Source organism: Silurus meridionalis, chromosome 1 (assembly GCF_014805685.1).
Source record: "Silurus meridionalis isolate SWU-2019-XX chromosome 1, ASM1480568v1, whole genome shotgun sequence".
Classification (NCBI taxonomy): Eukaryota; Metazoa; Chordata; class Actinopteri; order Siluriformes; family Siluridae; genus Silurus; species Silurus meridionalis.
In genome coordinates this window covers 12,300,788-12,312,790 of record NC_060884.1, presented here as the reverse complement: position 1 = coordinate 12,312,790, position 12,003 = coordinate 12,300,788, and the positions used below count along the sequence as shown (strand labels likewise).

At 39.1% G+C, this 12,003-nt stretch overlaps 1 protein-coding gene across 6 annotated transcripts in view; it reads right to left on the bottom strand.

The window, feature by feature from the left end:
- Positions 1–757: 757 nt before the first annotated feature.
- frmd4ba (FERM domain containing 4Ba) overlaps positions 758–12,003 on the bottom strand; it is a 47,121-nt gene continuing 35,875 nt past the window's right edge. For 4 of the 6 annotated variants that reach the window (XM_046852886.1, XM_046852877.1, XM_046852896.1 and 1 more), the window contains 13 exons: positions 9,431–9,507; positions 8,682–8,820; positions 8,157–8,298; positions 7,688–7,821; positions 7,475–7,591; positions 6,432–6,657; positions 6,182–6,235; positions 5,958–6,084; positions 5,220–5,384; positions 4,146–4,882; positions 3,703–3,835; positions 3,177–3,376; positions 758–2,247 (listed from right to left, as the gene is read on the bottom strand). In XM_046852886.1, the coding sequence (XP_046708842.1) occupies positions 2,237–2,247; positions 3,177–3,376; positions 3,703–3,835; positions 4,146–4,882; positions 5,220–5,384; positions 5,958–6,084; positions 6,182–6,235; positions 6,432–6,657; positions 7,475–7,591; positions 7,688–7,821; positions 8,157–8,298; positions 8,682–8,820; positions 9,431–9,507 (2,262 nt within the window). In that variant the 3' untranslated portion in view covers positions 758–2,236. Of the gene's footprint in view, positions 2,248–2,730; positions 2,902–3,176; positions 3,377–3,702; positions 3,836–4,145; positions 4,883–5,219; positions 5,385–5,957; positions 6,085–6,181; positions 6,236–6,431; positions 6,658–7,474; positions 7,592–7,687; positions 7,822–8,156; positions 8,299–8,681; positions 8,821–9,430; positions 9,508–12,003 lie in introns of all 6 variants that reach the window. The other 2 variants (XM_046852872.1, XM_046852873.1) reach the window with 2 other exon arrangements.

The following is a 12,003-nucleotide window of genomic DNA, read 5'->3' as shown; positions in this document are numbered from 1 at the left end:
TGTTGAATGTTTAAACCTGTTTAGCTTTTCCAAATAGAATTAGTGACAAATTAACGTACTGACGATAGTGATCGTTCACATTGTGACGTTCAAGCAAGGCAGCTACTAAAACTTCGGCCTACTAAAGTTTACCCAAGAACAACAACTTTGCTGTTCCAGCTTGCACTTGTATTGTGTTTTGTTGCAGTGTTTCTTAGAATCCTTTGTTAGGATAATGAATAGATCTTAAGTAGTCCTCAAGTGGAGAACTTGCAGATGGTGTAAATTGCTAACAAAAAAGGCAAACTGGAGAACTATAGCTGTGAAATGTTTGATTAGCAGAACATTGAAAGATTCACCTACACCCATAAGATAAAAAAAATAAAAAATAGCAGAACAAAATGAAAAAATCTGGATTATTTCTTTATGTATACAGTGAACATTTCCATTAACCTCGAGTATTATATATACACGCAATGAATGGATTTTGCATGCGTGATCTGCTCTTACTCAGCTATGTAAACGTAGCTGATCAGGTTTTGGTCTCTATGAGGTAGGAGTGTGTCGGCTCTCCTACAGGTTCTTCTGGTTTTCTATATATGCAGCAAAATAACTTTTGTCTTTCCTCATAGTGTGACACTGGAAAGAATGCAAGGCATTAGATCGCTTCCTTGAGAAAAAAAAGAAAGAAAGAACTTTTTTTTTTTCTTTTGCAACACAAAGAGCCTTAACTCTTCATTTCATCTTAACCTGCCGAGTTGTAAATGAAAATGCTTAGTTTAGTCGTTTTTTGTTTAATTCAAAGAGATTTCATTGATTGAAACTACTAAGAACCAGCTTAACATTTCGGATTACTATATATTACACATTTTTCAAAAAGGACATACAAAAAAATTCTCTTTAAAAATGACAAAAAATAAACTATATACAGAATTTACATATACATAAACAAGTCTCTTCTGGAGAAAGAGAAAAAGAGGGAGAAAATGGCAAAAGCCAGGCCTAGGGTGCTGCTATTGTATGCAGTAAGATTGGTGAAGAGAGAAAAAAAAAAGCAAAAAAAAAAAAGCTGTATAACCTATCCACATGGTAACCTCATTAGTGCTATATCTTTGAAATTGTGTGAATTTAAAACAATTTGGGCTTTAAAAAGTATAAAAAAAAAAAAAAAAAAACAGTAATAAAGAAAAGCTAGAAATGCTATGTTCCAATGATTAGTAATAAGTTATGTAGAATATTCCATGGCATGATTTACACATATGTATGTCATGTGCGTGCCACCAGGAGTCTGCATTTTTCATCCCAAAGTAATGTTTATCTAATTAATGTGAAGATACAGATTTCTGATCTTTTTATATGATTTACACCCAGCAAACTGGCAGACCAACACAGTGCACATTAAATAATGTGTGTGAATAATTCAGCACGTAAATACATGATTAAAAGCACAGCACCTGCTAGAGTGGGGTGGAAAGAAAAAAAAAAATACAAAAATACTGAATGAACTTCCATTTTCTTGCATAGCCATTTTCAAAAGCCCTTGTGAATCCAATGTTTATGCATAATTATATATAGAATACTTTTGCAAAAAAAAAAAAAAAAAAAAAAAAGAGACCTTCAACAGCAATATAAAGATCAATGCTTCAAGTTCTTTAAACAAACGGCAAAAAAAAAAAAAATGTCCATGGGAGACTTTTCACACAATAGAAACCAGCTGAGCTTAGTCCTTCATATTATTATTTGCTTTGTGTCCATGAAAAAGATTTACGATTGTAATATCCCTCCATGGCAATAGAATGGTCCAGGCTATTTGGCTCGATTACCACCTTACTCGGCCCAATCACTTTTACCATATTAACAAATCCCGAAGAAAATTCCACAGCAGACGTTCATCATGGCAGGCCAAGTTCCAGAAGTGCTAGCACCACACACAATGTGTTGCTCTTCAGTGTGCCCCAAAGGCCCGTTTCGGTTCTGTTGCAAGGGAATTCACCCGTGCTCTCTGAGCTGGCTGAATGCTGTTTTACAGAATCCTTGCCTGGTAACATTCCTTAAAGTTCTGGTAGTTAAACTTGTCACCCACAGAAAAAAATGAACATAAACAGGGGTTTTGTAAAAGGCACAAAGCATGAGGAACTTCTTTTCATTTCCTACACTATAGTTCCAGGCTTGGAGTCTTCGTGCCAGTAAAGTGTCTGATCCTCAGAGTCAAAACTGTCTACTGGACTCCTCAGGTGTAAATCCATTTGGTTTACATCTATGTATGACCTAAAAAAGAAAAAGATGGCATTAATAAAGTGAGTCATGAAATCAAAATTCTGAATGAATATTTCTGAACATTTTAACCCCTGGTTGTCCACGTTAAATTAGAGGATATGTTATTGTGTACTACTAGGTGAACTTTTTTTTTTGTGTTGAAGATGCATGTTCAACGTGGGGTTAAAACATTCATACAGCAAATGAAAAATGCGCACAACACAAACAGTACAAATGGCAGCAATCAAGACAGAGCGATCAAGACATGTCACAAGTTTGTCCTCAGGACAAGACGCCACCCGTGTAGTTTGATGCCCGACACACAGGACCAACCCGCCACCACTGAACACACAAACCTATCCAGCAGTTTGGTGCAATAAAGCTGAGCTACCAGACAGGTTTAGTGCCTCAGGAAAATGATTGTTAGAAGTGAGAACAGTTAATTAAAGCACACAGGTTAGAGAAAGCAGTGTGGGGGTTTTGTATGCAGCTCACCACATTGTTTAGTGCTGCAAGTTGCTCTAGCACTGAGTATAATAATAGTCCTGGACATAGCCACTGGCAACAGCACCAGGCATGTCTAAAGTTCCTGGAGCTGGGCTCCTCCTAGCAAACGGAGATGGAGCTCTGGGCCCTGGGGGCGGAGCTAGAAGATGGGGCTGGCGGCTGGCATGAAAGGTATGGTGGTTAGTCAGACAAGGCAGAAACCTGAGTGTGATTTCTCTTCACACACACACCGAGGAATAAGTGAGTCAAGGACTTTACGTTAAGACCTTGTCTTGCCAAACACTGACACTTAAAGCCATGCAACTTCCCTATCATGAGAAGACAAACCCAGAAATGGCACATAAAACGCAACAAAGAGTACAAACAACCAGGGACTTTAATAACTTAGCTCACAAAACACAAAGAAAACAAATAACTATCACATGTTTACTTACTATCAAGGGCTACATTTAATAAGGAGGCTTTATTAACCATGTCAGTTCTGGAGCCATCAAAGCCTGAGCGCTCCACTCGATAACGAGAAGAAGGAGGTGGAGGGAGGGAGAAGTAAGAGGATGAGGAGGAACAAGCAGTAGGTGAGAAGAAAGGAGGTAGGTAGTACCAGGAGGGTGCAGGGTGTGCACTGAAGGCATGTCTATGGAAAAAGAGGATGGAAGAAAGTGAGAGAAAGGGGAGGTGCAGGCATTGGAGAGAACATAGTACAAGAATACAATCCTAAGCTCTATAGAGAGTTATAACCCATTCTACACCAATAACAAAAAACTAAATCACAAAAAGATGTAATAAGTAGGTAAATCAGTGAAATACATTTTGAGTGATGCACATAACTTGGCCAAATAAGAGCTTAAAGTTGAACAGATGTGAAATTAGAGCATTTCCTGGGCATAGGGGCATGAAATTGTGGTTAAGACAATATTTGATATATATATATATAAAACATTAGGTAAATAACTTGCTTACCTGCTTTGTGGAAGGTGACTCTGATGGACTGAGTTTAAGCTATAGGTGTGCTGTGGATGAAGACCCATGCCGTATTCGGATAAACCCACTGATAAGTGATCACGCCAGTCCCCTGTGTTGGATGCTGTCGAAACTGGAAATTAAGTATAAGGCAATTCAAGACGGTGTATATTTAGAAATAATATTCTAAATATTTAGGGAATGTCTTTCGATTGAGTCTTCTTATGAACTACTCAAAGATTACAGTTCTAAGAAATTCTTAAACACAAAACACAAATGGGTTTTTATTTAAATATTCTACGCACGTTGTAAATCCATTTGTATCTATTTGTAACAATTAAAAAGAAAATACAATTAGCATCTTTAACTCAACAAACAATCAAAAACCCTTCTGCTGCTTCAACATACAGGTTTACATAAAAACAAAAGCTGAAATGCCTAACCTGAGGCATATGAGGTGCAGCGGTCATTAGAGCTGTAAGCGTATGGGGCCATCCTGTAGCCCATGTTTTGCTGGGTCTCCCGCTCGTACTCGTATGACACTTGCCTGTGTGCACTGTTCCGGTTATACCAGCCTCGTAAGTGCTCGGCCACTATAGCCTTCTGCATGTTGCGTGCTACGTTCTCGGTTCTCGAGGGCGGACGACTTCGTGCCTGCCTCAGTGTAGCATATGGATTCTGGTTCATGCTTTCCATCTCACTGTGACTGTAATTACTGTATGGTTGCTGTCCATGGTAAGACATTGTCTGGTAGGAAGGATTTACGCTATAATGGCCCGCTGTCTCTTCCTCATAGGCATAGCTTCCGTTAGTGTATGGATCCGCATAGCAGGGGTATCCAGTGACGTAATAGGCTGTTGTGGTGGGCCTGGTCGGTGCCTTAGGGGTGTAGCAGCGAGAATCGTTCTGTGCAAGGTTGGGCATGCTGCCTGTATTAGCATAAACGCAGTCCCTCTGGCGACGATGGCGATTCCGAGCGCGCGAATGAGCGCAGTACTCTGTACTTGACTGGCTGGTGTGTGAGGAGACGTCGTCAAGTACCTCGGTGCTGTTGCTCCGCCGTGCAGCAGGGGTGATTGTAAACACAGGCTCGGGACCATCACACTCTGAAGTAAAGAGTGACTGAGACTCAAGACTGCCACTGCGCTGCCGGAAATGCTCAGGCGTGTCTTCTTCACACCTGTGTGCACATCCAGGGGTCAGAATCATTCTAAACAGGCTTTTAAATGAAAAGTTTGACAAACATTTCTAGTATAACTAATTTTGACTAGGTGATAAAAACAGATTGTAGCAGTCAGCATGAACTCACTGGCAAAATTGAGTGTGCGTTTCTTTCACTAGATGTAATTAAATGCCCCATGTGTATGTGTGATGTAACTCTTCTCCAGCAGTGTTGAAATTAAAGATCATGTTATCAGTCACAGTGAAGTTGATATAGGTATACATTAAGTGGAGCAGATGGAAGCATGTTGGAGAGCTGGAGCTAAAAATCTATACACTGTAGGTGTGTTCATTACCTGAGCTGGATGCTGCTGAATGCATTGCGTGTCAGCTGGGGTGTGGGAGGCATGCTGCGTGAATTTCCTGTTTGCCTGGATTGAGAGTAATACGGGCTACTATGTGGTGATAAAGAATCTTGGTGGCTGTAGGAATAAGGTTCATGGACTTCACCGTAGTTTAATCTATAACACAAATAAGGAAACCACTTTTACATTGTTCACTTCCTATAATGAGCTACTGATACAGAAACTCAATAAAAAAAAAACAAAAAAAAAAAACAGTGGATTATTTCCTTCTACACTTGAGTAGAACCTAAATGATTATTTTATTGATCAAGCAACTTATTGGAGAAAAATAAACACAACATTTCTTTTCAATTCACAAAGAGCTGAAAGACATTTTATTTACTTGAAAAAAAAAAAATATCCAGAACTTATGACTCACTAAATAAATATGAATTTCAATAATTAAAGAGCAATTCTGCAAACGCTTCTTTTTTGCCTGCTAAATTTGTTGTCCTTGTTTTAGCAGTCAGTCAAGAAGAAACACGTCTTGCACTATTTTTAACACCCTGAGTGTACTTAATACGATAAGAGGTATAGATAGAGGTAGAAACCCAAGCAGGAATGTATGTCTGGTTTCTAACAAGCCATAACATGAGGTAACAAGCCTCAGCCAAGCCTCAAATGCAGGGCAAACCCCATTTAAAGAACAAGCAGTGATAGAAAAGACCGTTACTGCTGGGGAAGTCTTACCGGTCGGGGTTGCGTGGGTCTTCGGAGGCCCGGCGATTGGATTCATATGGAATGCCTAGGTTGTCTGAAGGCCGTGGTGAACATTGAACTGAACGGGAACGCTGCCGTTGCACTACAAATGCCTCATCTGTGAAGAGATTGAAGGTTGAAGTAATCCAGATTAACATGCATAGACAGATCCAATTTATATCGCGAAGCAATGTGTAAACCGTTTTAACTTTTACCATCATCCAGATTTAAGTCGGATAGCGAGCTGAGTTCCGCTGCATTCACATCGTCTATGAAGAGATGAAAGCTTCATTTTAACACAATATTTGCTAACTTCAGCCTTTTTAAAGCACTATGGGGGAAAATTTATTTTATAAAACAGAAAGAATCAGTGCAGTTAAAATCATGTAACCCTAATACCATTAATATACAGTCAACAAAACCACTAGAAATTCTCTCAGACAGGGAATTAAAAAAGGCATGTACCAATGATTAGTGAGGCCCTTTGTGTGGGTTTCTGGCCCGTTTGAACTCTGTAGTCATTAATTTCATTCTCGATCATCTGAAGGGTCTTCATAGCATCCTCAAAGTTTCTCCTTCGCTTCTTCTTCACAGTTTTGCAGAGTTCTGTTTCATTGGCAAGCTTCTTTGCTGCTTCTACAATCTTTTGCTGAAGAGCAAACCGGCTTTCCAAGTTCCTTAACTGAGGGTCCTGAAGGCAGAAAAAAACTGATTTATTTTTATAAAAATCAAATACAGTGGAACCCGGTTATGTCGACGGCGTAGGGGGTCGCCAAAAAGCGTCGAGATAACCGATGATCGAGATAAACGAAAACCAATATGGCGGCAATATATTAACGTGCTTGAAATTTCTTTATGTACATGATGTGCGTTATTAAATGAGAATGTACATGTGTTTTTGGAGATTTTTTTTTACACAACAGCGTTGCCGCGATTTGTTTGATGAAGGCATGCTATAAAAATTTACATGCTTTTTTTTTTTTTTTACACCAAAAGGCATATGTACACCAACTAAGAGCAAAGATTTACCATTATACAATACAAACCACCATCGATTATCATTATTTTCCGCCACTTACTCAAGTTTTTCTGCGGCTGCACAGTGCCGTCTCACTACTGTATTTTCGCGTATATAAGATGTACCCTGAGTGATGGGTATGTAAAACTTTTTTATAAGACGCGTGTTATAGACGCAAAAATATGGTAGTGAGATGGTGATGTGGCAAAAGCTGGCGATTGGTCATGCGGATCGAGATAACCGACGTTAAGTGGAAAATTTGCCCCCTCTTGTGCTCGAGATATTAGGGTTCGTCGACAAAACCGACTTGAAAATGCTAAGACAAAGCGAGAATTTGGTGGTTCCACTTCAAAAACGTCGACTTAATAGGGTTGGCGAGTTAACCGAGGTCGAGATAAGTGGGTTCCACTGTAAATAAAAAAAAAATCTTGCCTAGTCATAGTTGATGGTGTTATATTACTGAAGCACATAATTTTTAAATGTGACTTACAGCATGATAAGGGAAAAGATCGTCCAGTTTGAAAGCAGTTCCTACACGTCTTCTTACAGTTGGAGGCTTCTCTCCAGGTGCTAAAGGGTACTCTTTAGACATCTTGCCAGTTAGTTCCTGGGGGGAAAAAAAAACATATTTTAATGAAATCTAGTTTAAATTAAATAAATTTATTTACCTTATTCATTAAAAAAGACAACAAAAAACACTAACTGCTTCTCTGAGGCAGAGCTCCTTAAGTTCATGAAGTTTCTGAGTCAGAAGATCCTGAAGACCCTTCTCTTTCTTCTTTAGTTCATTAATCTTCTCTTTCTTCAGGTCCTCGTTTAGCTCAGAATCTACAGAACCTAAGCACACAAACAAGCTCAACTTTACATACAATCTCCAGGCATATTACACACACACACACACACATTTTATATATATATATATATATATATATATATATATATATATATATATATATACACACACACACACACACACACACACACACACACACACACACACACACACACACACACACACACACACACACACACACACACACACACGAAAATCATGTAAAACTTCAGAGCAAATACAGGCTTCAGCTGACCACACCTAATAAACCAATAAGATGGGAAATACAGCTGAACAGCTTTCATAGAGAAGAATGGTAGTAAATTATTAGATTTATTACCTGCAGAGGCCAAGCTCCCATTGCTGGCCATGATGAGCTGGTCTTTGCTTTCTCCGCTCACCATCTTGCTAACTCTGGAGGCTCCGATGTCTGTAAGGTCCATGGCAATGTCCCCCAAGATCTTTGATGTGGATATTTTAGACTATATAAAAAAAATTATTAATAAGAAGGTCAAGCAGAGGTGAGGGTCAATGCCTGAAGTAAAGACAATTAGCTCATGCTAAATACATATATAGGGTGTACCTTTTAGTCATCTACATCATACTGAATCTATAAACATACATTTTGAATTGCGGTATAATTTCGCAAACATCAGACCTTCACCCGTTATGATAAATCTATTTGTCTAATTATTTTTACAATTACTATTAAACATACTGCATAAGCAAACACATTGTGTAAAGACTAAAGAGAGTAATTTCTAACTTCCAATTCAGGTTCTAATTCAAGTTTACCATTATATACAGCTATACGAGTTCTAAATACAAATAGAAAGCCTGATGAAGCTAATGCTAAAAGACTCACTTTGCTCTGTTTGCAGTCCAGGTAGAACTGGTGCTGGCTAATGGCCATCGCCCAGATGGTTTTGATCAGAGAATGACTGGCATACCATGCGTGGATAACCTGTCCAGACTGGCCGAAAGTGGACTTAGACGATGCGCTCCTAAAGGATTAATAAATACATACATTTAAAAAGAGCCATCAAGACAACTGATTGCCATAGTCAAGCTTATTTAAAATGGCAAACTCTAAAGCCAGTACAATGTCAGGTAGGAAATATGAAGACAACATTGCAAATCAGCAAAATAATACTGGATGCATCATAGACTGCATGAAGTTAGACAGAAAAGAAGAAAGAAGTCAAGCAGAAATCTCATTTGTGTTTACACATCAACTCAAACCCCCATTACATATCAAATATTTCAACATGGATGCGTACTGACCTTGATGCTGTGAACAGTTACAATAAAAAATGCTTGTACTACACTTTTCTATATTGATGGCTGCTCTGTGGCCACTGTACAGCTTAAAACCTCAGTCAAATACAAAATCAAGAGCAATACATCAGTACCTCTACATTATAACTATTGTTGCCATTAGTAGCATTTTACAATCCAGGATCATTGTAGCAAAAAAATCTGAAATGTTTCAACTGTCGTATCCTTAATCTGTAGAAAACATTCTCCAACAAATGTAGAGCATTGATACTATTTGAACAGTGAGGATGTACAGATTGAAATTCAAGCTTAGATGTGTACATTTTTTGGTTTTACCTCGGAGGATCGTTGACCTCAACTGCAAATTTCTTCTCACGGAAATACAAGTTCTCTAACTGCTTCCAATGAAAGACCTACAAAGAGAGAGTAATAGTTTGAGGTACATGATTTGGGGCATCAGCAGATAAACACGGGGTGCTCTGACTCATGTTGGATAGAAAAACCATATGAATTCCTTTGTTTGGAAAAACCCAGGTGACAAGGAAGACACTGTTACATTTTCTCTCACTTTTTTTTTTCTCTCTCTTTTCGAGACTAAACAATCAAACAAAAACATAAAACCTAGTCTTGTTTGTTTATCATTACATTTAGCTGGAAACGAATGACAAAAGGCATTTGCTACATGGTCAATTAAGCACCACAGCTGCTATAATGAAGCTACAAGAGATGAGCAAAGTTCAAAGCCACAGCTTATTTTCAAATCTGCCCTAAAGGAAGGGAGCTTCAAACAAGGTAGGGGACATGGTCACTGCGAAACATCTGCTGCTGACAGACAAACTTTTCCTTGGAACGCCTCTCCAGCTCTGTCAAAATCCAAACAGCTATAAAACAGTACCTATTCAGCATGTAATCTTGATGACAGATTACCTAGAACAGGGCGGAAATACTAATGGAGAATCGGACAACCAGGAAACTCACTTCAGTTCTTTGAAACACACACACACACACACACACACACACACAAAATGAAGGACATTAAACGAATTGCCGACAGCCGAAACCAAATATAAATGTGTTAAATCTTTAGGCTTCATTTAAAGATTTTCCCTGAACTTTCTAATATCAAATACAATTCACTCGGCTCATGTAGACCGCTCTAACAAAAACAAACAAAAAAAAAATAGAAACTCTCAAATGCACCTGGTAGTATACCTTTTTTAACGTTTGCTGGGCTGCACCCTAGATAGATCCAATAGATAGAGCTCATTTCAGGAAAGTTAAGAAGGCGGCATAAAGTCCCTGGTGTATCAAACAGGTTCCATGGAGTCCTACGCTCAAGTTTCCCACAGGGTCGAGGCTTCGTTGAACAATACTCTCTTGTCTGCTCTCACAGAAAGCAAAAGGTGTTGCAAGAGTTTCAGCTCAAGTCCCTCCTATTCACTCCTCCTCTGCGTGACATCATAAAAACCCCACTTTGACCTAGCCCATCTATGACAGGTCGACAACTCTGTGTGGAATACACACTTTCTACCCCTCCCTTTTTCTCTCGTTCCCTGACTAACCTTACACTCATTCTCCTAGCCTATCTACCACTCCCTCTTGTACTTTAACTCCATCCTCAAACTAGATTTACTGGTTATACACTTGTATATAAAAGACATTTAAACCTTTGCTGCTTATGCTCTCACTGAGTGAATCCACTGCCACAACTCCTTACCACACCCGATGCTTCTCAGGCCAAATATGCATGGAATCTACTACTAGTATGTAATCATTAATCGCTGGCCATGGCACTCCTAACCTCTTAGTAAAAACAAGATGGCCCCTTTACCACTGTTCAAGCTGACAAAAGAAAATGCTGCACCCCTTTATCAGAAGTCTCAGAAGTCCTATCTCTCTCCACTAGATGCCAAAATACACAGATAAAATTTATAGACAGGGTACAAAAGATAATGGTGGAAGCAATGCACACAAAAAAAAAAGCTAAGTCTGGAGGAAAAATGAAACAGATTTCCTTGTTGAATGTTGAAACAAAAAAAAAAAATAATAATTTTTTTATCAATAAATAAATAGAAATCGGTAATATGATGCTTCCATATAACCTCCAGAAGAAATTTCTGCAAATTGGCTGTAGACTAGCAGAAATTCTCCTAACAATAACTGAATTTGAACTACAAAGCAAAATGACCCCAGATCACTTCACACCTCTTAACATGGATAATCCAAAGTTTATCCAATTAGATGTCTTTGTACAGCAAGTTAGGTGCAATTACATACAATTCAGACAAAACTGAATTAAACTTAATTTCATCAAGGGCTCTTTTTGTTCGTTAGCAACGTCTTGCAAATCAGACATCTTCACCGCATGTAAAAGCGGTATACTCCATCTTCTTTTCTTTCGGCTTCTCCCATTAGGGGTCGCCACAACGGATCATCCGTCTCCATACCCCCTCGGTCCTCTACATCTGCCTCTTTTAAACCAACTACCTGCATGTCCTCCCTCACCGCATTCATAAACCTCCTTCTAGGCCATCCTTTTTTCCTCCCTCCTCATCATTTTCCTACCGATATACCCCATGTCCCTCCTCTGCACACGTAGAAACCATCTCAATCTCGCCTCCCTCACCTTGTCTTCAAAAACATCCCACACTATCCCTCTAATGAACTAGTTTCTAATCCTGTCCATTGTAGTCACTCCCAATGAAAAACCTCAACCTCTTCAGCTCCGCTACCTCCAGCTCCACCTTCTGTCTTTTAGTCAATGCCACTGTCTCTAAACCATACAACATCGCAGGTCTCACCACAGTCCTATAAACTTTCCCTTTCACTCTTGCAGATACTCTTCTATCACAAATCACTCCTGTCACTCTTCTCCACCCACTCCACCCTGCCTGCACTCTTTTCTTCAC